General features: G+C 32.4%; 2 protein-coding genes, 1 non-coding gene and 2 pseudogenes across 5 annotated transcripts; 2 read left to right on the plus strand and 3 right to left on the minus strand.

Moving 5' to 3' along the window:
* Nucleotides 1–162: 162 nt before the first annotated feature.
* LOC125815933 (uncharacterized) lies at nt 163–5,614 on the minus strand. 2 transcript variants are annotated; one of them, XR_007442199.1, is made up of 4 exons: nt 4,794–5,614; nt 2,065–3,607; nt 681–1,124; nt 163–484 (listed from the first exon to the last, which is right to left on the minus strand). XR_007442199.1 is itself a non-coding variant. In XM_049495510.1 (3 exons), the coding sequence occupies exons 1-3, from the start codon at nt 5,579–5,581 to the stop codon at nt 750–752; spliced, it is 2,706 nt and encodes a 901-aa protein (XP_049351467.1). In that variant the 5' UTR covers nt 5,582–5,614; the 3' UTR covers nt 163–749. The 2 variants fall into 2 exon arrangements, 1 of the variants encoding a protein (XP_049351467.1); XM_049495510.1 differs by having other exon boundaries at nt 163–1,124.
* Nucleotides 5,615–11,089: 5,475 nt separating this feature from the next.
* Nucleotides 11,090–16,245, plus strand: LOC125815938 (chaperone protein dnaJ A7A, chloroplastic-like). Its single transcript, XM_049495513.1, has 7 exons — nt 11,090–11,196; nt 12,602–12,743; nt 12,844–12,901; nt 13,500–13,542; nt 14,826–14,874; nt 14,987–15,067; nt 15,149–16,245. Exons 1-7 carry the CDS (start codon nt 11,090–11,092, stop codon nt 16,004–16,006), a joined length of 1,338 nt encoding a protein of 445 aa, XP_049351470.1. The 3' UTR covers nt 16,007–16,245.
* An 806-nt stretch (nt 16,246–17,051) lies between these two features.
* Nucleotides 17,052–17,136, minus strand: TRNAM-CAU (transfer RNA methionine (anticodon CAU)). Its single transcript is given in 2 exon segments — nt 17,052–17,087; nt 17,099–17,136. It is a non-coding gene; the product is annotated as a tRNA-Met (tRNA).
* A 1,284-nt stretch (nt 17,137–18,420) lies between these two features.
* LOC125815936 (7-deoxyloganetin glucosyltransferase-like) lies at nt 18,421–20,946 on the plus strand (annotated as a pseudogene).
* Nucleotides 20,947–22,815: 1,869 nt separating this feature from the next.
* On the minus strand, nt 22,816–26,407 carry LOC125815937 (7-deoxyloganetin glucosyltransferase-like; annotated as a pseudogene). The gene is made up of 2 exons (XR_007442200.1): nt 25,837–26,407; nt 22,816–23,761 (listed from the first exon to the last, which is right to left on the minus strand). The product of XR_007442200.1 is annotated as a 7-deoxyloganetin glucosyltransferase-like (transcript).
* Between the last annotated feature and the right edge of the window lie 1,127 nt (nt 26,408–27,534).

The raw sequence follows: 27,534 nt of genomic DNA on the forward strand, positions 1-27,534 counted from the left end.
AATGTTCCTTTTACATTTATAAATGAAGGAGAACGAACAAGATGCTCATCTTCACAAGTGGACTGAAATACTCTGTCCCTTTTGCTCCTTCTGTTCATCGACATATAACTGTTCTCAAGTCTAGTAAATGGAAAACACAGAATTTAAGGCATCATCCAAGGATAACGCAAAATAAAAGGCTACATTATAAAATGGCATTGATGATGCCTAGATTCTAAAGAGGCTCATAGAGCTAATCAGTGACATACATAAACAGATATATACATATGAGCAGAATATACACTGTTCAGTTTCATACATAGAGACCCATCTTCTGTCTTCTGTAATTTAACATACCAGAAAGAGGAATATTACAAACTACACTATTCCGTGGATGAATTTACAGCGAACTAAGTATACCAGCTAAAACTCTGTCTCCTAAGAAAAGAACGCATGCATGCTTTGTAACATCCATCTCTTTAGGCGGAAAATAGACCTGCATCTTCTGTAATTAAGATGATAAATGTTGAGTCGGTAAAATAAGCTTGCCAAAGAATAAGCTAATTCAGTGTAGAATTTTAGCAAGAAAACTCGCTGCATGCCAATTTTTCACAGTTGAGACTTGTGAAGAAGGAAAGTAGTAGCAAAAATATTTGTTTGTTACTGATTGCAGATAGAACTTAAGCAAGTTAAGGGACTACCATGTGTATCAGGACATTGAGCAGCAAGCACCACAAGATGGCCCAGTGGAAATCAAAAACCGTGAGGACTCAAGGAAACACACTCTCTAGATGTCCAGATATTTTAGCCTTGCAGTCTGGACACATAAATCCAATTGAATCTGAATGAGCTTCGGTATCATAAGCTTCAAGCTTGAATTCCACTCTGCACCACACACATACTGTTGAAAGTTGATTCAATTCTTCCATGTTTAAGATGATTCCTCCAGAATCAAATCCAACCGATGCAAAAGCCTCTTCCATCCTTGCATCATTACCCAATCCAATAGAAGTTGCGGGCAAAGATGAAGATTCATGACCACCATCAAAGCTGTATTCAAAATGTTCTATCTCATCCAGCCTAAGCTCCTCAAATCCTGTTCCATTATCCAGATTCTGACCAATAGCAGATACTTCGTCATTGTCCTACAGAGGTTTTAGGAAAAATAAATTACTAACTCGTGAAATTAGGGAATTAGTTGAACAAGAGTGAGCAGGAGTTATAGTATCTATAAAACAGAATAATCACGAACTAAGCTAATATCCACAACCTTGCTGAATGAAAACCAAACAAAACAGCAATCTGCACATTTGAAATTGCCAATAACAGCGATAATTCTCAAAGAAATAAATCCTTTCAAACAGTCAGGATAGTGGAACTAATAACACAAAAGTTTAGATTTATGTAAGCAACACGAGGATAGTAATATGTTCACTACTTAAGTAGATGCTACAATGAGTGGGACAAAAAGTTTTAACAACTTAATGATTCCTAATGATGATAAACTGGTGGATAGAAAGGCTTCTTCCTTGGTGCATTAGGTAGGTTGGGTTATCAATGAGCAGTAAAAACAGTATCCAATGTTGATCAGACAAGGAATGTATTCAGAGGCTTGGTAAACCCTGAGAGTAGAGGGGCTGTTTAACACAAAAACCTTGTTTCTGGATGTAATAGTTGTCTGCCCGGCAAATACATATTTTGGACACCCTTATCTTCAATCTATATATTTCGTTTCCATACAAATTGAAGTAAGCACATTTTAGCTTTGGCCAAATTGACCTGAAATTGTTATCATAACGAAGTCATAGCATTTTTCTTTCTCACCTATGTTGGAGATGAACAAAAGACAAAAAAAGACCCTAATACAAAAAATCCTAGGCAAGATAACCAAATTAAGTTTTGAAAAATACAAACTGATCAGGAATCAACGAAGTTGATTATTTGTCAGGATCTCAGAGAAAGAGGAAAAAATGTTTGAGCGTTGCTTGATGCATTTTTTACAGGATAAAAACAAAGAACAGGGTCGTCCTCAGCAACTATGAGATAAATGTATGACCTCCACAGATGCAGAAAAAGCAATTTTACCTTACTAGATCCTGAAAGAATGCCAGTAGAGTTGTGGAATGATTGCACCATAGGCTCTGAAAAGCCAGCTAGCCCATCTCGCGTAGCATTTTGCTGAAGAATGAACTCCATAGTCTCAGATTCCAAATCATTATTTGCTTTAGTCAGGCTGTATCCAGGACAAACTGCTTGCTGCTTATTCTCATCCTTCATGTCATCACTCTCAGGGTGCTCAAAAGCACTATGAGATGGTTGCACCATAGACAGCGAGAAAGTGGTTAACCCATTCAGAGTAGCATCTTCCTGAAAAGTCAGCTCCATAATTTCTAATTCGACATCATTTGTTTTAGTCAGGCGGTTTCCCTTACCCACTGCTACCTTATCAGTTCCATCCTTCTTCACGACACCTTCCTCAGAGTGCTCAAAATTATTATACAACGACTGCACCATAGAGACTGAAGAGCTAGTTAATGCATTCTGACTAGCGATTTCCTGAAAAGTTAGTTCCATGGTCTCAGGTTGAACTTCATCATTTTCTTTTGTCTGCTTGTTTCCCAGACCCTGCATTACCTTGTTGCTTCCAGCCTTCTTCTCATCATCACCCTCAGGTTGCTCAGAATCATTGGTTGAGATCACTCTCGGATTGAACTTGTTGGCCAAAATCTCACCGTTCTTATCTTTATCTACTTGCACGCAGGTATAATCAGGCAGATTTCTATCTTGTTCAAGACATGTTTCAGCCTTAAATTCCTTGGTATATGACAATCCAGTATCAGTGTTTGACCTCGCAACTTGGTCAATGTTGGTAGCCATATTTCCATCCAAGTCCATTGAAGTACTAGATGGCATGCTGCTGTCCTTGGTCACAGGTCTAGCACTAGAAGTTTCTACAACTGCATTTTGGGCAATTTCAATTAAAGCATCCATTTTACATGTCCTTGAAAGCAACCCATCATGATGTGGAGATTGAACACCCTTGTCTGCTGCAACAGCAGCAGCTATATCCACAGTTCCTCTTGCATTGTTTCTCACATGGACTCCTACATGACCATTGTAACTACGCCGTTCTTCAAATACCTTATGGCAGAACTGGCATTCATATTTTCCATCTCTAATTATGACCCCATCACCAACAGATGGCCCAACCCTGTACCTTCTTGTGGTCCGCTGGTGAAATGAGAACAGATGCTGCAAATATGCATTCTTTTCTTCAAACGTCAAGTTACATTTATAACATTCAAAAATGTCTTGAACTTTAACCTCAGGGAGATTATCCATCTCCATCAAGCAAACTTCACTCAGATGTAGGTCTAGAGTAGATGAACTGGGTACAACTGCATGTGCAACTACGTCATGCTTTGCCACATCACCTTTTTGAAGAGAATGAGGATTTTCTTGGATGTCTGTTGACAAAACCAAACTGGTATCACTGTGGAAGTTACTCACACTTTTAGCAACAGTGTCATCAACCTGCTGAGTTGGCTGGTTTGCTTCACTAGACAAAAAATGGGACCGCAAATATGATGAAGCCTCTTTGCATGATATAAACTGTTGACCAGTAGGGCTAACACAGAAAATGTCAAGTAAGAAGAAAATACTGGACTTAGCCACAAAACAAGAGAAGGGCAGTAAACATCTTATAGTTAGGACAGCATTTACTTGCACCAAGCTGTGCAGGAGCTTATTAAAGGTAGATTCGAGATTTCAAGTTAAAAGTAGGTTTCTATTAATCAGCTAAAATGAGTTCCATGTGAAATTGTGTGATTATCTCAATCTTTGTAATTATGATAAATCTGGTAATACTTCAATCCCTGCTAACGCTTGCATAGACAAATTTGAAAATTGGCATCTTCAAGATGAAACAAAATAATTTTACATACTTCACGATCATAGAAAATTCAACAAATGGAACTATTCAATCATTCCTACTGTCCAGCATGTAGACTGCAATATGCTTAGGATAGGGATACCATGAGCTATGGACCCGGTTCTTGAGGAAGAAACCTGGTTGCTGCCATGCTATCCCAATAGCATGCATTGTATCAGTGCATATACTTTCAGGAATCAAATAAAAAGTATGCACAAACTCATTGAAGAACTCAAACTTTTCACAACAAAACATGAAATTTCATGATACTTCAACTTACACATGCAATGATATTGAAACATATAAAAGCTGTGTAGATCATGTGTTATCAAAAGTGAAAAGTGCAAAAAAACTCTAAGGTTTGTAGGGGCTTTAAGCGCAAATAAAGCATGAGCTTTATTGAGAAAAGAAACAAATGGAGAAAACATAAAAATATATATGTGTTTAGTCCAATACTAATAATTATAAGCATGAAAACAAATATATGGACAAAGAAATTGATTGTTTTCATGATAAATTGAAATATCAATGGTTTAGCGTCACCTCTTCAGAAAATGTTCATTCACAAGGAAAAGTATGTCTTAGAACTTTGATGACGACAGTGAAGCACATATTAAGCGAGGGGGAGGCAAAGTGCTCAACGCGGTCTGAGCCTCGCTTCAGGGCTTAAACGCGCATTTGATAACACTGCGTAGATCTAGTTAGTTTTTAACAAACATGCAACAGAATAACCATTAGCATTTATTTCCATCACAAGATTAGCAGTCCATACTCGCAAGTTCAAAGCAAACAACAATAACCCACATAACCCATAATGCATAAAAGCTTATAAACAAACATGTAATTAACAAGCAAAAGTAAGTTAGTAGAAAAAGTTAACAACCTCACAATTCTACGACAATAAACCCAGACGCGACCGTCCCGTCTACGTAGGGCTAGCAAGAGCTTCCAACCAATAGGCAATGTATCACCAAACCCACTAGCATCAACATATTTCCTCTTCTTCCTTCTGCTACACCACTGCCCCTCCAAATCCCTAACAAAACCGAGTACCTCTTCTTCAGTCTGTAACCTAACAGTCCTTTTCTCCAATTCTCCACTGTATAATTTATCCCCATTATTCTCCAAATTGTTTAAATCCACCACCTCACCGTTTTTATTCACAATTTCCACCCCATTCTCTTTCAGCTTCTTGTTATCCTTAGGTTTCCGTCCTCTCTTCCTCTTTTTGTCAGGTTCATTCATCAAAAGTAGGGTCTTTTCTTGAATCCCGGAAGTAGCCGGCTGTGTAATAGGAGGAGGAGGAACGGGCGGTGGAGATTGGGAATTGGGATTACGAATAAAGAACTTAAGAAAATGAAGAATTGCGTGGTTTTCAGGGTCGGAAGTAAAAGGGGGTTTGGGTTGTGAAGTTGAAGGGTGAAGACCGGGCACGCGAGAACGGTGGTGTTGGTGACGGAGACGGGAATAGGTTTGACGACGGCTTCCGGCGGATTCATTGAAGAGGGACCGGTCAATTTGGGGAATAACGACTTCGTTAGTATGCCGGAGATCGTAAGCGGAGTCGGAGCAAAGGGAAAGTGCGTGGAGTTCAGATTGGGAAAGTTTACTGATGTCTATGTGAGCCACCGCTTCCAACTTTGGGCCACAATTCGGTGCAACTGTCGCCATTTCCGGTGAAAATTCCGACAGAGGACAATAAGGTGGTGCTTTTTACGAACGACTTACAGGTGACTCCATTGTCCGGAGTAACATAACTAAACGAAATGATCACACTTTAAGTTTACACTATATTGCTTTGCTTGTCACATTTTTTCTACTTTAATTATATATTAATTTTATAAATTAATAAATATCTTGAAATGAACATTTTAAAAAAGATTGATAATTAATACGAGACGAAGAGAGTAATAACTAATAATGATGATTAGTCAAATTCAAGTCGTCAGTGTTTGTAAGTTGTAACTTTGTAATATAAAGGGTATGATTCTCTGAATTTGGAAACTAATCTCTATATTAAATTTGAGATTGTGTTTGTTTGTCATTTAATTGTATATATTAAATAGAAATTTTGATGCAATTTTTATATGAAAATTTTGGCATTCTATCTCATGTTGGATAAGAAATAATAATGCTAAGCTTGTAAAGAGATGATCTTATTTTGAACCAAGTAGTGAGAATTCCTAAAGAGAGATGAAAAATATCATTAGTACATTGTTCTTAAAAATGGAATGAAGGCAAATACGTTGTTTAAAAATTAAATTTACATTTTTAAGATCTAAAAAATATCCTTAATCATTTTTTATATATGTATATGACGTGTTTAAAATATATTAAAAAAATTATTTATCAACTGAAAGATTAATTAGCTTTTTATAGCGTAATAGCATCATATGAAGATAATAAGATGTAAATTACTACTGAATTCCTAGTAAATGCATTTACTATGGCAATAGTTTTTTTGTTTTTTTTTTGAGATTGTTTAAGATAGGAAATCAAACGTAATCAAATCTTACCTTTGTAGGTACAACAAGAATGCTATCTCAAACCTTATAAATGAATATGAATTAATTTATTTTGATTAATTAATTTGATCAATAAATATGAATTAATTATTTAGTTTTTCTATATTGATCAAATACATATTTTCAAGACTAATAATTCTTAAGGATAAAATAGAAAAAATGATATTTTTTATGTATTGATTTTATGAAATAACTAATATCAAAAAATATTTATTTTAATTATAACGACATATAAATCGGAACAGAGGAAGTTGGGTCATTCTTGCTAGAGAATGAGCCTTGAACTAGGCAGCAGGAGAGCAAATGGCCTAACGAGACATTTATGGAATAAATAACGAAGTAAAATGCAAATCTGTTCAAGTGTTGGGTACGCTATTTTTCACATTTAATCATACAGCCTATTAATATCATTAAACTAATTTTTATGATAGAAAAATAACTCACCTTTTTACACGAATTGGCTATATTGTCAATTATTTTTTCATATTATCAAAATATAATTATTTCCAATAAATTCAGATGTCTTTTGCAAAATACTGTATGTTATTTATCTATCTATCGATACTATATTAACATTAATAATATGAAGGTCCTTAAAAATGTTGTTTGAATTTTTTTACCTTCATTAAAAGATTTCGCTTTAGACAAAATCGTCTTTTCATATTTTTCTCCAATTATTATTTAATTTTAATAGGTCAAAAAAATTGATATAATTATAGTATAACTTACATAAATCTCATAATTTTAATATGAAATTACAATCTATCCCTCATTGGTTTGTAATTACATTAATCCCTTAAAAAGTAACACAAATCGGATACATAATATGTAGCTCGAATACATTAAAGAGTATCTCGAATACATTATAACATAAATTGGATACATAATATGTAGCTCGAATACATTAAATACTGGCTCTGATACATTAATATGTAGCTCGAATTCATTAAAGAAATAAGGGATTTTAGAGGATTTTAAAAATAGAAGGGAATATTGGAAACAAGGAAAACATAAGACATGTATTTTAATAATTTTTCCATATATACATACATATATATCGCCTTTGAAAATTAAGTTCTTATAGTTTCGAACATCTTTTAATTAGGTTTAGTCGTCTCTTCATTTTTCCTTTTTTTTTTTGGTTGGTAAAATTGTTATAATTTATAACTCTCAAGATAAGTACGATTCACGTTTAATTTTTCTTAAGAAAAAAATAATTAAAAAAATTAGGAACTTCTCAATGAAATTAACTTTAGAGCCGGTTTGAATTGATTTAAAGTTGGTCAGATCTATTTTTAAATTATTTTTAGCTTTTAGAAGTGGTGGGAAAGTTAAAATAAATTAAAATTACTTTAAAAAAGTTAAAAGCCAAAAGTAGGAGTGTTCATACTATTTTTTTTACTTAAAAATCATTTTAAGTTTGATTTTTTATGTTTTGATTTGAAAACTACTTTTTAGTCCGTTCAAACGGACTCTTATTCTATATAATATAATATCTCACATGTTCATTCAACTTTGCATACTTTTACTCAACTTTATTTTACAACTCAAATGTCACTCAATTATTGATATTTCACTTAGAAAGTCAGTCAATTAATGATATTTTACAAGTTCACATTATGAAAGTTATGGACGCTTTGTACTTCTTTTATGTTTATGGAGTTTTTAAATATATATATACATAGGTTAAAATTATTTTTAAAAAGGGATTTAATAGGAGAATAAGTAGGAAAATTATTATTACTAAATTTCTCATATTTTCACCCTTTTACTATTTCTAATACCTAAAAATTCCTAATATTTAGTACTCTCTAATTAGTTAAAACAATACTCCATCCCTTATCAAATAAGAGTAGAACTTTATTTACAACACTATTTGTTATTTTAATATTGAAGTAATTGTTTATCTCAATTTATGTGAGAATTTCAATTGTACAAGAATTATAATAATTAGATTATGAAATTATTTTTTTACGAGTAATTTATTGATGAAATTCGTAACTAAATTTAATTTTTCTCTATAATGTTTGTCATTAGATGAGATATGTGCTTTGATTACGTGCAAAGCGCGTACATCGAGTCTAGTTCTTTAAATAAGTGTGAGCTAAAGTTTATGAATAAAATAGCCTTCAAAAATCTCAACAAAGATTGTACTCGTATTATAAAAACTTACAAAAAAAATTTAAATAATAAAATTTATTTTATACTCGATAAATATCAATATATACGATATTTAACAAAAAAAAAAAATTATACCACCTATTCTATAGGACATGTGTTGAGTTGAAATGAACACACACATTATTAAGGGCCTGTTTGGAAGGACACCCTGGTAATTGAATTTGGTGTAATTGGTGTAATTACACCGTCTTGTCCTGTTTGGAAGGACAAGTAATTACTTGGTCAGCACGTAATTGGTGTAATTGACATGGGATAATTACATTTTACAATTCACAGGCAGAGACTGTGAATTGCTGGTAATTACATGGTGTAATTACCACCTGATTACTTTTTTATTTTTTTTATTTCTATTTAAATTTTTTTGTTTTAATTTTTTTAAATTCTATTATTTTAAGTTCTTTTTTTAATTTTATTATTCTAAAAATTTGTAAAAGTTTTTATTTTATTTTATATTGTTATATTTCATTTTCTTCTTATTCTCAACCTTACTTTACGTGATCCTATGTAATTTTTTCGTATTATCTATTTCTTTATGCCATGCTTATTTTCTCATTAGCATAATTTTATTATATTCTAATTTTTAAATTAAAATAGAATTTATTGTTAAGTAAGTTGTAGACTTACGTTTTCTTTATTAAGAAAAACTAAAACTAAATCATATTTATTGCTATGTTGAAATTTGTTATAAGAGTATTATGTTAAATTTTTATTTTGAATTTATAACTTATGTTATATTTTCAGTTTAATTTGTTTTAGTAATATTGAATCTACATTGCACGTTATTTTTTAATTAGAGTTGATAAATTATATTTTTGTCAAACATTTAATAATTTATGACATTTTATTTATATATTATTCTTTTTATCAAACATACATTTCACGATGTTCGTAGAAACTTCATATTTTTAGTTGTTACGATCAATTCAATTGAAATATATTAATTTGAAAAAATATAAATCAATTATTTTTTCATAATATTAGTTACATAAAATATGTTTATTAATTAATATATTTTTAAAAAAGAATATATATCTTAAATATTTAATTTAATGTCATTTATAAAGTTTCTTATTTGTCTAGTATAAATTTTAAATAATTAATTTTTATTTTTAAAATTTATTATAATTTTATGATTGCAATTGTGCATCCAAATCCAAACAGAACATGTGTAATTACACTGTGGCATCCAAACAAGACATGTGTAATTACAGTACAATTACACTGTGACAACCAAACAGGTCAGTGTAATTACTAGACAGTGTAATTACTAGGCTGATAATTACTACCCTAATAATTACACAAATTCCAATTATCAGGTGGCTTTCCAAACAGACCCTAAGTGTAGTCTAATATAGTTACGTGATAAATAAATAAAAAGAAACAGCGAGAATGGGCCAGATATTTGTTAGGGCGCCGACACAGAAGTATAAGATGTGCCGTTTTACAGCGAACCAATATAGAAGCCTAATGTTAGTGGTACAAGTATAACTACAGATAGCCCTCTTCTCGAAAGCTCTCTCTTTTCTTCTCTTTCGGAGCCTCATCTTCCCAACCAGACTTGCTCCCTCACTCCTCTCAACCACCACACAACTACCGCCGCCTTTGCCGTTGCCGTAGCGGCGCGTAAACATCGCAAAATTCCGGCCAATCTCAGTAACAGGTCTGCTACAGAGTTCAGTCTTTTTGTAGGTTATTAATAAACTGTATCTGTGTTCGGTAAAGACGTAAATTGAGGAAACATATTACTGGTCTACCTGTATTGACTTTTTTTTTTTATATATGGGCGACAATTTCTATTTCTTTTATACTATGCTCTGCTCTAAAAATCTGAACATTTTCATATTTGCTTTCTAGATTATGTGTCTAATTTTGTGTTTTTCATTTGATTATTTGTTAATATAAGTTCTTTAGGGTTTTTGTGTTTCTTGTTAATAATTACCTCAATGTGGAAAGTGGAAGCTTGTAATGAGCTTCTTGAATCTTTTATCTCCAAACCACTGGGAATGATAAATGGCATCTAATTTCCATCTTACCACAAATATCATCTAATTTTATCTTACCACAAATAACCAGGAGTTGGTGCAGAGTAATGCTTATTTTTGGGGTGGGGAGGGTTGTTCTTCTCTATAGAAATATTCTTTGCTTAATTGATTATTACTCCATCTGTATTTACCTATAAAGAATAATGAAACAGTGCAAGATTGGCTGTCCAAGTTTCTTTGTATGTAGCGAAAGATTCTTTATTACTTTCAAATTTCAATTATTGTAAATTATGGTGGATCTTTTCCTTTTGTTTATCTTCTTCTGGATAAGCAGAAAGACGTTTTTAAAATCTGTCCTTTGCCTTCTGAATGTAGTCCTTTTTATTCTACAACTACCTCACTCGTAGTGTTTTAAGTGGAAATAATTCAACTTCCAAAGTGTTCCTCAATTAAACTCATTCTAATGTGATGCTTTTTTTGTACTTGCAGTAATGGCAATCATACCTTGTGGAAGCACATGGGTTACTCGGTGGGGAGTTCAGCCTCAGTCTGTGCCAAAATTTCCTGTTACAAATAAATTATCAGCATCTCCATTTTGGTGAGTCATGCTGAGGCATTTTTGAACATGAAACCACTTATTTATAGTATAAGAAATATGATTTCTTTGGAAATTTTATGGATTTTATCTGGAAATGTTTCTGTATTACCTGTGACAACTGATTTTAGACCACCTATTTTATATGGTATGTTTGAGTTGAAATCAACACACACATTATTAAGTAATATATTTACGTGGTAAATAAAAAGAAACACCGAGAATGGGCCATATATTTGTTAGGGCGCAGACACAGAAGTTTAAGATGTGCCGTTTACAGTGAACCAATATAGAAGCACCCCAAACCCTTTTGCCGAATATATTCTATTCATTTTCAAATTCTCGTATGTTGTGAATTCATTCTTGTGGACTGACCTTCTATTTACGTATGCTTGGTTAACCTCACAGCCTCATCTCTAATGTATTCTTTTGGATTTAAACTCTATATTTTTAAGTCATTTATGCGAACTTTGTTTGCTAAAAGTTAACGTAATTGGTGATACTATTTAATTATTTTTCGGCCCTCTTCTGAATAAGGATGTCTAACGTCTTGAACTGGTACATGTTTTTGTTATGACTCAGAATTTTAGGTAGGCTGTAGATTTGAACCTACAGCACTTCGTGACAGTTATAAGAGTAATTTCTTGCATTAACCATTTAGTTGTAACCTTGATAGAAAACTGTCCTACAGTTCAACTTTAAGAAGCCAGAACAAATGATTGTGCCATTAATGTTACTCTTTTGGAGATTAGCAGTTTCCATTGACAAATGTATTTACCCATACATGGAATTAGATTTCCAACTATAACTTTTGAATACTTCTGGAGTTCTAGTGTAGTGGTGATTATGTAGTGAACAAAGGTTGGGGTTCCATGATGCATCTCAGTAAAAGTTGATGCAGCAGTATCATATGACTTCTGTATGAAAGATGAAAGTTACATATTGTTCTGAATGGTATAAGGTGAAAGATACACGTCGACTTTAAAGAGTTTCTGATTTTTTCTGAAAAAGAATCTATAGATATATGTAAGTGTAACTTGATGGTCTTACGTCATACCCATAAATCATGTCTGTTTGTGTTAACCACAACACAATTATAATCCCCCCTACTATCTGATGAAAGACAAACGAGACGTTGGTCCAGTCCAGCCCCATGGCTAGTCCATAAAGAAATGATGTAAGTGGAGAAGGGTAGAGAGTTGAATCCATTATTCACCGAGGTTCAAACTTTGCACCAGTTAGCTCTCGGGGATTGCTCTGTTATCTAAAAGAATAATCAAACCATTTACATCTAAGAAGTATATGAAATTGGCATGTTTTCTGACCCAAGAGACGATTGCCATATCTACCTGCTTAGCCAGCAGATGGCATCTGTCCACACTTATTGACCTTGTTATTGTCTATGCAGTTTCTCAAGCAAGATAAGGGCATTGGCATCCCCAAATTCAACCCTTTTTTGTCAAGAATCCCTGCAAGCACTTTTCAGTTCAGTATCAAACAAGAACCACTATCAACGAAGGGGGACCAGTATAGTTGTTAGAGCTGAAAAAGTAAGATGCTAGGCTGATATTGAGTTGCATTTATGTTTGTGTGTGAGTTTGTAAATATATAGCATAGTAAAGCTGGTTTAATGCTGTTACATCTTCACAGGATTATTATGATGTCCTTGGTGTATCTAGAAATGCTAGCAAATCAGAAATCAAAAGTTGTGAGTACATTCTTCGCTCTTTTCTTTTCTATTTTCTTCTTTTAAGTTTCCTCAACGAAGTTCATTCTAGCTTCTAGGTGGTTCTGTATAATGAACCTTTCTGGCCAATCTCTGTATTTGTTAAGAGATAAGGTTCTGAATAGTGTATTGCTTTCTTCATTTGATGCTGATGGTGAATATTTCTTTAATTGTTTTTGTGCATTGATTTTGTTTTGGTAGTAGTAGTGAGAATCAGAATATCTGGTATACCAGTTAACTTTCTCAAAAAAAAAATCAGAATATCTGGTATATAATGTGTAAACAAGAATTATCCTTCTTGTTGGAAAGTAGTTTTATTTTCTTTGTATGCAATTTCAAACCTGGCCTCCTGAAATTTGGTCCCTCTAGAAACTTTTGAAGTTAGAGAATTTCAAATTTAGCATTGTCACCTAGTCGTTTACATATTCTGTTTTCTAGAATTCGCTAATCATTTATGTCCTTGAATTTTGACTGTAAATTAGAACTACTGATATATTACTCAAGAATTGTGTAGTTGAAAAAGATACATTCATCATTGCATTCATGTTATTTTTCTGATCAACTGTTTTTTCTTGTTTAGCTTATCGAAAGCTTGCAAGGAGTTACCATCCAGATGTGAACAAGTGAGTATAGTCTCTGGAATTTTGAGATGTGATGCCTTTTACTATGATTTTCTTGTTGAAAGATGGTATAAAGTAGAATATATTGGATTTCTCTAGCTTTAAATTTACTACTTTATTTTGTTGAAGAGCCGTGTTTACCTACTCAAGCTCAGAATGATTGAGTCTTTTCACTGATTTTGCTCATAGTTCCTGGAAATTTGAGATTAAGATGCTTTCTACTATGGTCTTATTGTTGACCCTTCAGGGTGGTCCAGTGGTTTGGGCTTGGGATTTCCATGTTGGAGGTCCCAAGTTCGAAACCCCTTGCCAGCAAAAGCAAGGGGTCTGCCTTCTGGGTCGAGCTGTAGCACCGGGTATGCCTAGTGCGGGTCACCTCTCTTGTGTGGTTTGCGAGCTATGGCATTAGGAGTGGAGGTTTTACCTTGTGCGCACCCAAAGATGATTTAGAGTAGCACATACTTGGCTTTTTCTCTAGCTTTAATTTTTTTGTATCTTGTTGTACCTGCTCAAGAACACATGATTGACCTCTTTACGAACTTTGATTTTCCTTATTTCGTGCGTAGAATAATAGTAGAAACTAGAAACTAGAAAATGAAGGTTCAGACTTAAGGAATAGTTATGGCAGAAGATGAATGAAGAATTTTGGAGTGGATATGTGAAATTGTGAATTTACCATTTAATAGCATATCTTGTCTAAATTTTTTTAATCCAGGTTATAAATATATATTTTTTAGTATGTTGTTGTTGTTGAGTGCGTAAATATTTAAAATGCTGCAAGGAATTGCCATGGTATTTGTCTCATCTTTCATTGAAAAACGGCATTATTTGAGGCTTTCTGTTTATGTTTCTTTATATGTAAATATGTTTTATTAACATGCTTTTTTACGATAATTTTTTTGGCCTTTCTGTTTTATGTTTGAACTACATGGAAATCAGCAGAATATATCCATATGATTCCATCCACAAATTATACGAGTTATTTCTTCTATTAGTAAAAAAAAAGGCGGGGGGCTTAGAGCAGTGAGTATTTGGTCACTGTAAATGACCCAAGAAATAAAAAAATTAACTTTTCCCAATATAGAGCATAATACTGGAAAGGTCACGCTAACATATCATGTTGGGATAGCTAGTAAGTGTTTATTAGTTGAACTTACAAGCTTTGGTTTCCTATTGACATATTTAAGTACATTCATATGAAGGTGCACTGTCATTGTCGATCTATATTTTTTTTCTTTACAGAATGTAAGATCCTTATATGTGCATTCATATTTTCCTTATTGTAGAGAACCTGGAGCTGAACAGAAATTTAAGGAGATCAGCAATGCGTATGAGGTATAGTTCTTTTTCTTGGTGCTCTTTGTTCCACTAAAAGGTAACCGACAATTAACGACCATAATGGAGAATATCTCAAGCACTTCTTATGACATTTAATGTTTTGCAATAGGTTTTGTCCGATGATGAGAAACGTTCCATATATGATAAATATGGGGAGGCTGGTCTTAAAGGAGCTGGCGCGGGCATGGGGGTGAGAATTTCTTAATAACAATAGTAGCAGATGGTTATCTTACCTAAATAATTTTTTCGACTTATTGTTCTTTATTCGTAGGATTTTAGCAACGCCTTTGATTTATTCGAGTCTTTGTTCGACGGCTTTGGTGGTATGGGTGGCATGGGTGGTATGGGAGGTAGAGGTTCTCGGAGCAGGGCCACAGAAGGTGAAGACCAGGGCTATAATCTGGTTTTGAATTTCAAAGAAGCTGTATTTGGGGTTGAGAAGGAGATTGAAATTAGCAGGCTTGAAACTTGTGGTACCTGTGATGGATCAGGTGCAAAACCTGGGACTAAACCGTCGACCTGTAATACTTGTGGTGGGCAAGGGCAGGTTGTGTCCTCAGCAAGGACCCCACTGGGTGTTTTCCAGCAGGTGACAACATGCTCTTCTTGTGGGGGGACTGGAGAGATTTCTACTCCTTGCGGCACCTGCAACGGTGATGGCCGAGTGAGGAAGTCAAAACGCATTAGCTTGAAAGTTCCACCTGGTGTAGATTCAGGTAGCCGTTTAAGGGTTCGTTCAGAAGGTAATGCAGGAAGGAGAGGTGGACCCCCCGGAGATCTTTTTGTCATGATTGAAGTCCTCCCGGATCCAGTATTAAAACGGGATGACACCAATATTCTCTACAATTGCAAAGTTTCTTACATTGATGCGATATTGGGTACAACTATGAAGGTTCCTACAGTAGATGGGATGGTTGATCTAAAGATTCCGGCAGGTACCCAGCCAGGGACAACATTGGTGATGGCCAAAAAAGGGGTGCCATTCCTGAGCAAACCAAATATGAGAGGTGATCAATTGGTGAGAGTGCAAGTTGAGATTCCAAAGCGGTTGAGCAGTGAAGAAAGAAAGCTCATAGAAGAACTTGCAAATCTAAACAAGCCTAAAGCTGCTACCAACAGTAAGAGATAGCTTGTAGCTGAAGCAACCAGGTTGTTTTTTCTTTCTAATACTTCCAATGATCAATATTCTGGTATGCTCTACCTACTGGCACACCGATATTAATGTTGATTCCTCGAACTCTACATAGTATAGTCGTAGACATAGACAATTTTGAGGTTTGATTTTGTGTTATGTACTGTACCTACACCCAGTGAAATGCTGGAAAAGATCAAGAGGGCTGAGCTAAGATTGTTGATGTCTCAATATTTTATCATTTTCTTCTCCATCAAAACTGCTCTGAGGTTACTTGTAAGCTGTGTTGTCCAATAACCACTTCCATATTTTTAGTTTCGAGCTTTTCCCCAATCCCAGATGAATTTGATTTCTGGTTGTTACTCGATAATGCTCTGCTTGTTTTTGTTTTAATTTTTTCGATAATCTTAAGTAATACTAATTGAAAACATAAAGGAAGTGAACTCTCCCTGCCCTTTTCTTCATTTTGTTTATATGAGAAGGAAACAAGTAGTAACTTTTGTCCTCCCTGCCCAAAATGAAAGGCCGGGAAGGAGAAGTTCTTGTGCATATTAACATGGATCAGCTTGACTTTTACCTCAAAAGTTAATTCGTGAGATGAAGAGTTGCAGATCGTCTTCCCCGACGTGATGAAGGCATCACACTGATTTTTCAGTCCAGGATAGAGCACTAAGGCAGAAGCACCTACATATCCTCTCTTTTTTTCAATTCACCACTTATATACAGAGAGAGATACAAGTATTATGAAATAGTAACGGCTGACACAATATATGACCCTGATTTCAGATATCAACGATGTGATAGCTGTGAGGAGAGAAAAAAAAGAGAGGGTATAAGCGGAGACATAAAACATTTCCATCTACTATTCTAGTCTTGGTAGACAGAGTTATCTGGTATATGTTGTTCTTGGTTATTAGAAAAAAGAAAAGAGTATACTAGTGAAAGATGGATAAAATAAAGTATATTAGTGAAAGATGGATAAAATAAAGTATATTAGTGAAAGATGGATAAAAAGAAAAAGTGGAGAGCATATAAAATTAAATGGGGTGAGAGAGGCTCGAACTCTCGACCTCAGGATTACTCAGAAGCTATGAGACCTACGCGCTAGCCAACTGCGCCACCACCCCTGTTGTTGTTTCAATACAAAATATTGTTTATACTGTAATATCTTTTTCTCACTTCCAATGTGGAGTACAAAATTTCTGCTCATGTGAGTGCAAAAGACAATAGCCAGATGGATTATCTGGTTTACCAAGCAATTTAATTAATAAGAACATTCATATTAGTAGAAAGAAAAAAAATATATTTTTAAATCATTTACCAGAAATATGATAATTATGGATGGTAGGTGCATAATGTGTGGTGAAAACAGTGAGAGAAAATATTTCTTGTTGATAACGTTCAATACAAAAAGATAAATTGATTCTCTTACGTCTGATTTTGTCTATTTTCTTGGTATCTTTCACTTAATTATGACAACCCACGTCTGTTGGTACGCCCATAAATAAATTGTTTAATAGGAAAATATTTTTTATTAGAAACTTTTTTTTTGACGTTTTGTTATCGAAAGATGGAATATTCTCCTTCAAAACCAGAAAAAATAAAAGTAATTATTTTTCCAACAATTGTCTTCTCTTCTAATTTTATATACTATAGCTAACAGTTTAACATTCTTATTAATCTGTACTACTCAAAAATCACAGTTAAACAGTCTCCCATTTGTTAATATATATATAATAATTGATCTTTAATATATATATTTTTTTCAAAAAATGTATTCACCATTCAATCACCACTCACGCCCACATGTATAGAAAATGTTCGGTAGAATGTGTTAACAAAAATAATATTTACATTGTGTATTAGTAGTACCTTGTTTGGTAGATTTTTCTATGCTATGTATAACTAATGCAAACATTAGTTACACGCTGTATTGTGTATTGATGAGTGTATTACTAATACCATGAATTTCTAGGTATTAGTAATGCAAAGGATTTAATACATGTATTAACATGGTTAAAGACTCAATTAACCCTCAAGCACGTTTACATCTTTTCCATCATAATTGTGGACGGTACTTTTATAAATAAATATTTCTATACAATACATACAAATTAAGTGCGAGAATCATGTAAATTTGAGTTATGCCTGATAAAGCTCTTCATTTTCTTCTTATTATCTGACGTATTTACGATATTATGTACACCTCATTTATAAGAAGTTGTCAACCTAAAAACTTGTCAATCTTGTTTGATCGGTCCTCATCAGCCCACCATGAATCAAGATGCCTCACGTAACTAAACACACAGATATTTTAATTACATAAAAATAATTTTTATGAAAAAAATGACTTCTATCAAACCAAATGCAAACCAGTACAAAGAGAATCACATGACTTATATAAATTCTAGATGACTATTCATGAGCTACAAACTCAAATATAGAAAACAAAGAAAAATATGGAGTGTCATAATGAAGGAAAAAAATCCCAAAAAGCTCATGCTGTGTGCATACCATTTCCATCACAAGGCCACATAAATCCTATGCTAAAACTTTCCATTCTTCTTCACTCTAAAGGCTTTCACATAACATTTGTCAACTCTGAATATAATCACAAAAGATTACTCAAATCCAAAACCCCTTTTTTTCTTGATAATAATTTCCAAGATTTCATCTTTGAAACAATTCCAGATGGACTTCCTCTTATTGATGCTGATGTTACACAACATATTCCTTCTCTTTGTTTATCCACAAAAGAAAATTGTTTAGCACCATTTAGAGAGCTTTTAATCAAGATTAATAATAATTCATCTAATGTTCCTCCAGTTACTTGCATAATATTTGATGGAATTATGACATTTGCTTTGTTAGCTGCTCAAGAAATTGGTGTGCCAAGTGTTAGCTTCAGAACTACAAATGCTTGCAGTTTCATGTGCAATAAACATTTGCCTCTACTTATTGAAAAGGGAATTTTGCCTCTCAAAGGTTAGAATTCTTTAAAATACAATCTTCTTTAGTTTATTCTACCTTATATATAATCAGGTCAATTTCACCGATGGTTATTCAACTTTTTAGTTTATTCCGCTAAAAAAGCATAAAACTAATTTTTGTAACAGTAAAATATTTTTTTCTATATAATTGGTGCATATGTGAAGTTGAATTAAGTTTTGTTTTTTTTATAACCTTTATACAATTTAAAAAGTTGAATGTCCACGGGGTGAAATTAATCCATTTGTAACCATGTTTGTTAGTCGAAACAGTTCGTGGACCAACTATATATGTTAGAAAAATAAATAATTTGTCCAAGTTGATCTTCTCTTGTAATATAATAAATATAATATGCATACATTAATATGCCTTGTTTTATTTTCTATGCAGATGAAAGTGACATTACAAATGGTTATTTGGACACGGTTATAGATTTTATACCAAGTATGAAAAATCTTCGTCTTAGAGAATTTCCCAGCCAAATCAGAACCACAAATATAAATGACAAAATGTTGAATTTTATTATGGGAGAAACTGAAAGAGCTTCAAAAGCCTCAGCTATTATTTTCCACACTTTTGATTCACTTGAATTTAATGTGTTGAGTGATTTATCCTTAATTTGTCCTCCACTTTACACAATTGGACCTCTTCAATTACTCACTAATCAACTACAAGAAAAAAGCCTAAAATTCCTTAGAGCCAATTTATGGAAAGAAGATGAGAATTGTGTGAAGTGGCTAAATTCTAAAGAGGAAAAATCAGTGGTTTATGTGAATTTTGGTAGCATAACAGTATTGACAAAAAACCAACTCATGGAATTTGCATGGGGACTTGCTAATAGTAAGAAGAATTTTTTCTGGGTAATTAGGTCTGATGCAGTTATTGGTGATGATTCTATAATTTTACCAAGTGAATTCATAGAAGAAACGAAAGAAAGAGGGTTGATTTCAAGATGGTGTTGCCAAGAACAAGTTTTGCAACATTCATCAATCGGTGCATTTTTTACTCACTGTGGATGGAATTCAGTGATGGAGAGTATAGGAAGTGGCGTACCGATGATTTGCTGGCCCTTTTTTGCTGATCAGCACATAAACTGCAGGTAATGCATGTTTTCTTTTAATCATTAATTATATATGCATCATCTTACATGTTCATGACACGTATTATCCTTTTTGGCCCAACAAACTTTATATGTTTGTTTCTTGGGCATCAATTACTATTTGCATAGGCGTATGCAGAATGGGGTCATCAGGTTCAAGTGAACTCATGCTTCCCTCCTGAAATCATATATATTAATGTTATGTTTTTTAAAAAACACTTAAATATAGATGTGTGAACCCACTCTAGACGTATCACATAATGCAATAATGATTGGGTGCACCTCTATGAGTTAGGTTATAAATTTGAATCTTACATCTATCTTGCTTTTTGCTTTCTAAAATTAGGCAACACCTCTCTAAGTGGTTACTGATAGCAATACATTTATATATATAACTTTAATCTTTCAAAATTTTCAAGTTTGTCACATTGGAAATTCCTTTTTATTTTAGCACTGTAATTCTTTATATATATAATTAAACCAAATATGCATATTATAGCTAGTAATACTGAATGATATAACATACGATCAATGGGTTCAGTCGATCTCAACAGACTATGTAGGGTGGATTTAAAATAAAAGATTTCTTGATTTTCATGTGCAGGTATGCATGTGATGAATGGGGTGTTGGTATGGAAATTGACAAGAATGTGAAGAGAGATGAAGTGGAGAAAATTATAAGGGAAATGATGGATGGAGATAAAGGAAAGGATGTGAAGAAAAAGGCAAGTAAATGGAAAATATTAGCAGAAGAAGCTACTGGAATTGAGGGTTCATCAAGCTTGAACTTAGATAAATTAGTGAAAGATGTACTTCTATCCAATTATTCAGTTAATTAGTAGAATGATTAAAACAGAAAATGACAAGGACCCCCTCTGTCATCTTTCAATATTTAACTTTGACACGATATTTTTTACTCTCATAATACTTTAAATAATCAAATTAGATAATAGAACTCAGTCTGGATTGATTTAAAAAAGGTAACTATTTTTTAAGTTAAAAATAAAAAGTCAAATTTAAATAACTTTTAAGTCAAAAAATAAAAAAATAGGGGGAGCGGGAGACCTACTTTTGATTTTAAAACTTTTTTAAATTTATTATAAACTTATTTTAAGTTATTTTTAATTTTGTCAAATACTTTCAAATGCTAAAAATAACTTACAAGTAAATTTGACCAACTTTTAAATCAATCCAAATAGGCTCATAATCTTCCTGAAAAAGGTCTAAGCACTGTTGAACTTAACTAATTTAGGTTTTATATATGATTATTAGGGCATCTCCAATCCAAACACCAAATTTGATGTCAACACTATTTTTGGTGTAATCAACTCCAACCCACTACACCAAATTTTACACCAAAAAAGAATATTTTTCTCTCTCTTCATTATTATATTATTATTTCTTATTTCATAAAACAAATTCTTTCTAAAACATTCACCATATATAATTCATATTATTTCCTTTTATAATCGTTTAATATAAAATTATTTTGTACCATAATTTTTTAAATAATATAAATTGCTAGCAAATATTATACATTATACATAATAATGGATAATACAAATAAAAGTGAAATCATTAATGAAATACAATTAAATAAACATTACATAATTGAAAAATTATTTTAAATTCTACATAAATATTCAACTTTCAAGATCACTACGGTGCTCCTATAAATGCTCTATTAATGCATTACCTAGTTCAAAATGAGCTTCTTTGTCCTTTATTATTTTATATCGAGCTAGAAATTGTTGAAATTGATAATTTATAGTAGAATTAACATAAATTTAATTTTTTTTAAAAAGTCATATATAGAAAAATTAATTTATAAAAAAGATAAATTTTATTTCTAAAATTAAAATTATAAAATATTACATAAGAAATAATTAAATATACAAGAAGTTTAATTAAAACATACAATTTATATAATGCTTAATTAAAAGTTTGTATAATGAAATAATATTAAAATATTTAAAAAGTGAATTGGTGTGATGAATAGTGTTACATCAAATTTGGTGTAACACTATTCACACACCAAATTTGGTGTAAAAATTGGTGTGGGTTGGGGCTCAAAACACTAAATTTTACACCAAATTTAAAATTTAATGTAAAATTTGGTGTTGGATTGGATATGGTCTTTTAACTTCTTGGTGTTACCTATACTATTCCAACTTTTTATATAATTTTGAACGTACAGGGTTAAATATGTGATGGAACAGGACTTGTCAATTAAGAGAGCCAACTAGAAACTACATTGGCATCACCAATTCTCATTTAAATAGTTTGTCAGTCAAATAATTGGTGTAACATCACAATCGTATCAGACAAGTGTATCAACTCAATATAAATAAGAGAAATATTACTTGCTAAAAATATATCTCTTCGTTTCATATTGACTTTTCTCAAAACGAAATTTATATCTTCATGTTGCTTAGAAATGAAAGATATTTATTAAAGACTGATAATGATAGTGGTACATGAAACCATTTTATAAAGATATGACACTTGAACCTTACTCAATCCCAAAAGCTAGCTCATGAGACTTTTATCCACTCTAACACATTTTCCTTACACAAGAAGGCGGAACACTAACGACTATCATCAGAGCTAATAATGCACCTGTCCATTAATACGCATACGGACTGTGACAGCGCTCATTATTTTGAATACAAATTAGACTTGGATCATGATATATTTTATGAACTTGACCCGTTTAAATAAAACCTAAGTCTGATCAAATCCGACCATTTGCCACCTCATTTAACACATTGTTCAAGTTAATACAAGAAGAACCTCCTGGACTAGCAGCTTTCTCTGCTTCCTCCTTCCAATTCATAGCTTTCAACTTCATCTTCTTTCCCTTTTCGCCATCCATCAATTCCCTCACAAGAATCTCAACTTCATTTCTCTTCAGATCAACTATCTCCATTCCCATCTCCCACTCAATACAACTGTACCTACAATTCGTCTGTTGCTCCGCGAAAAACGGCCAACAAAGCACTGGCACTCCTGCACAAACACTCTCTAACGTTGAATTCCATCCACTATGAGTCAAAAATCCTCCGATCGCACGATGTTTCAACACTTTCTCTTGAGAACACCAATTGGCTATCATCCCTCTGTCTTTAATTTCACTTAAAAAATCTTCTGGCAATTTTACAGAGTCCCTGTAATTAAATCAGGCCTAATGATCCATAAAAATTGCTTCTTAGTATTAGCAAGTCCCCATGCCATTTCTATAAATTGATCAAAATTCATCACAGTTATACTTCCAAAATTCACATAAACAACTGAATTTGACTCTTTTGTATCAAGCCATTCAATGCAGCTCAAATCTTCTTTCCACAAATTTGAACCAATGGATTTGAGATTTTCATCAATTGTGTTATTGAGCATGAGCTGTAAAGGACCAATGGTGTAAATATGAGGATGTATGGCGGAAAGGGCATTTAAGGCATTATGCTCAAAGGCATCAAATGTGTTCAAGACTATAGCTGAGGCTTTAGAGATTCTTTCAGTTTCATTTATGAAGAAATTAAGCATAATATCATTAGGATCTGTTGTTCTGATGAAACTTGGAAAATCTCTTAATCTCATGTTTTTCAATATTCCAGGGACCCAATCTATCGTCTTTTCCAAGTATCCGTTTGTAATGTCATTTTCATCTGCACAGTGAAAGAAAAAGAAACATATATGAGCAGAGATAGATGATGAATTTGAACTCGAATATTTAATTTAAAACACATTTTCCGCTATTACTCGTGCGAAATCATGAATATAACTTTTGTAAATAGTGCAATTTATCTGGAAAAATATAAAACTTTTTGAATGAAAGGGGAAATATGAAAAAAAATAATTCAACCACTCATCTTAAACTTTAAAGAATTCAATTATTTTGAAAAATGAAAACTTTCCAAAAGTTTAGTTAATATGGAATAGATGAGTACAAAGTATCAATTAATAGAAACAGAGTTGTAAAATACTTCCTCCATACCTATTTATTTGTCAAATATTTCTTAATTTGATTTCTTTTTTTATTTGTCATTTTTGACAAATCAAGCAAGGACAATTTTTTTGCCTATTATACGCTGAATTTATTAACATTGAGTTAATATCTTTGAAAAATATAATGTATAAATATGTTTAAGACTTTATTAATTATTAAGGACAAATAATAAACTCACTATTCTAAACATTATTTTCTAAATACGTGTGTCAAATTAAAATTTAACTAATAAAAAATAAATGAAAGGAGTAGTTATGTCAAGACCAGTAAAAATGAATGGTGGAAGTAAATGATTTATAATAGAATAGAGAGAGCCCATATTATTGATTTATGGGCTCCATATAGTCGTGTTCTAATAAATTTTTTTCTTTAATTGAATGTAGTACTACTTAAATTGGAACGGTTTCCCTAAAATTATACCAAATACACCCATAATATAAGCATAATTGACCACTCGCCGGAAGGATAAGGTTTCAAAAATATGATGATTTAAAGTTTTTGTCTTCTTTAATGCATTTAAATCAGCTTTCGACCCTTATGTCCCATCAAAAGTATCGGTTGGACGTTTTTAATTTATGATTAGGACCAAAAGGAGAAATAATTTTACTTTTCACAGTCGTATACGATTCTCTAACTACATTGTTGAAAATGATTAATTTGTATGAAAAAGAAAGAGTCTCCAACCCTCCAACTTTCGTTTCTAAGAGATTCAAATCTTATTATATTATTCATGATGTTTTTAGGTTGAATTTTTTCAGCTGGCGAGATATATATATATATATATATGTTTTAATTTATTTGTTTAATTTTGACTTTAAAAGTAAGTAATTTTTTTAATCTTGTACTGATCATAAACTAAACATGTGTATAAGGTATAAAAGTGTCATATAATTTTATGGTATTAAATATGCTAAGGTGGAAAGATAAAAGTAAATAGTTGTTGAAAAAGAAGAAGAGGAAAGAGACATTTTTAATAAAATGGACTAAAAAACAAAGTAAGATAAACAAATTGAAACACAGGAGTCTTATAAGTACTTCCTTTGTCCAATATTATTTATTCACTATTAACTTTGCACATTTTTTAAGAAACTATAAATAGAAGGGTTATTTTACTATAACACCTTTAATGGGAAGTGACTATAGTTAATGACAAGGGTAAATTATGAATTAAGTAAACTTACCCATTAATTTCATAAAGTAGACATGTATTGTTGGACATCCTAAAATAGTATAGTGAACAAATAGACAACTATTGTTGGAGGAAGGCAATACAACTTAAAATCATTTATAGAAGCTTATTTACTTATTACTCCCTCCCTCCGTCCATTTTATTTGTCATGTTGCGCTTTTCGAAAGTCAATTTGATTATTTTTAAAGTTAAATTAGATTACATTATTCGATATTTTAAACAAAAAATTCAGTTATTCAAAAACTAAACGAAAAATACTATAAATTGCAATTTTTCGCATATGAATATGATGAAAACATATATTGTAAAATGTTAGTCAAAATTCTTATAATTTGACTCTAAAAAAGAAATTATGATGTAGTATGAGTTACACCATTTATTTTAAGTAACTCGATCCTTGTTTAAGTTACCTTGTTTGTATTAAGATTTTTCATGGCCATAGATTTAATACGATTTTGATAGATTAAGAGGCCGTTCAGAAAGGAATTGAAAAACAAGAAGATTTGTGGCAAGGTAGATGTAGAATTGTTAAATTAATTAATTACCTTTAAGAGGAGTGTATCCTCTTTGAACAAGGTGATGATAGTGCAAATAACACATGAAACCACAAGCACTTGCAGTCCAAAACAACACCTCCGGAATACCCAACTCCTCAGCAACATCCAACGTGAAACTCATTACTGCATCAGACACGATACACGTCACTGGAGGAACAACGCCGTTACCATCCGCGTTAATTTTATTAATAAGGTTGCGGAATGGTACCAGACAATTCTTAGATGTAGAAGCACAAAGAGAAGGAACATGTTGTGTGGCATCAACGTCGTGGTCTGTCGATGGGAGGCCGTCCGGTATGGTCTCGAACCGGAAGTCCGGTAATCCATCGAGAGAGTGTGGACCGTTGGACCGGAGAAGACGTTTGTGGTTAAATTCAGTGTTAACAAAAGTAATGTAAAAGCCATTGTGATGAACAAGTTTGGCTAGTTTGAGCATTGGACTTATGTGACCTTGTGCTGGATAAGGTACGCACACCACATGACCACTTTTGAAATTTGCAAAACTAGCCATTCTTTTTTTTGAGTCTGTCAAGTAATTGTGGTCACTTTTATAGCCACATTTATTTGTATATGATGTCCATTCCGATAGGGCTCAGTAAAAATGGACGATAAGACTTTTTAAATTAATTTGCAATATTTGCTAATTACTCAATTTAATTATTTCTCTTACCTAATCGATGAAAAAGAACATTATATGTATACCTTCTATAGAAACAAGAAAACACTGGGCCACATCATTTTTTTTCTTTTCGGTTCCGGTGTTTAGGTATCCACAAAGCCCCACTAAATTTGAGAAAGTCCCACATTGGAGTTAAAGTGTCCCATAACAAAAGTAACTCCATATCTAGAGAGACTCGAACCTGACAACATTTCAACATTCTTCGTAATTGTAGTATCTATACTAGTTCTCCTCTATTTCAAATTTATATGACGCTTTCAAATTTAAATTATATGAATTTTAATTCACATTTTAAAATATAATATTCCATCGTAATGATATAATAAGAATTATAATTTATAAAAATATACTTTTTAAAAAATATAAAAAAAAATTAAAAATATAATTTTATAATAACAAACTAATTAAATTTAACGCTCTTGACGGGAAAAAAGTAACACATAGCGATTACTACTAAAAAATTATACAGCCGCCTCTCCACCTACCGGGTATTTGTTCAGAACTTTAGGTTTGTGTGCCAAACTTTTTACTCGAGATTAAAAAGAGATTATATTCAAGAATAATTATACTAATATTAAATAATAAGATGAGTAATTTTTTTAAAAATTATGTATACATGAAAGTGTTTTATAAAATAAAAATAATTAACTAAAGATAATAATAAGAAAGGGAAGGAGAAAAGATATACTCCCTCCGTTTCAAAAAGATTGGTCTGGTTTGACTTGGCACGAAGTTTAAGAAATTAAAGAAGACTTTTGAATCTTGTGGTCCTAAATTAAAGTTATGTCAAATGTACAAAATTGCCCTTAATCTTGTGGTCTTAAACATGCCACGTGGAAAGCAAAAAGTAAAATGTTACCAAAAAAGGAAAGGGGTCATTTTTTTGAAACTGACTAAAAATGAAAGGAGGTCATTCTTTGTGAAACGGAGGGAGTATATCATTTCAGTTTTTAGTATCATCTCATAATGAAGGTAGCCAGCCTACTTATAGGCCAAAAACACGTGGT

Source organism: Solanum verrucosum, unplaced genomic scaffold, assembly GCF_900185275.1.
Source record: "Solanum verrucosum unplaced genomic scaffold, falcon-dt-bn FXZP01000261.1, whole genome shotgun sequence".
Classification (NCBI taxonomy): domain Eukaryota; kingdom Viridiplantae; phylum Streptophyta; class Magnoliopsida; order Solanales; family Solanaceae; genus Solanum; species Solanum verrucosum.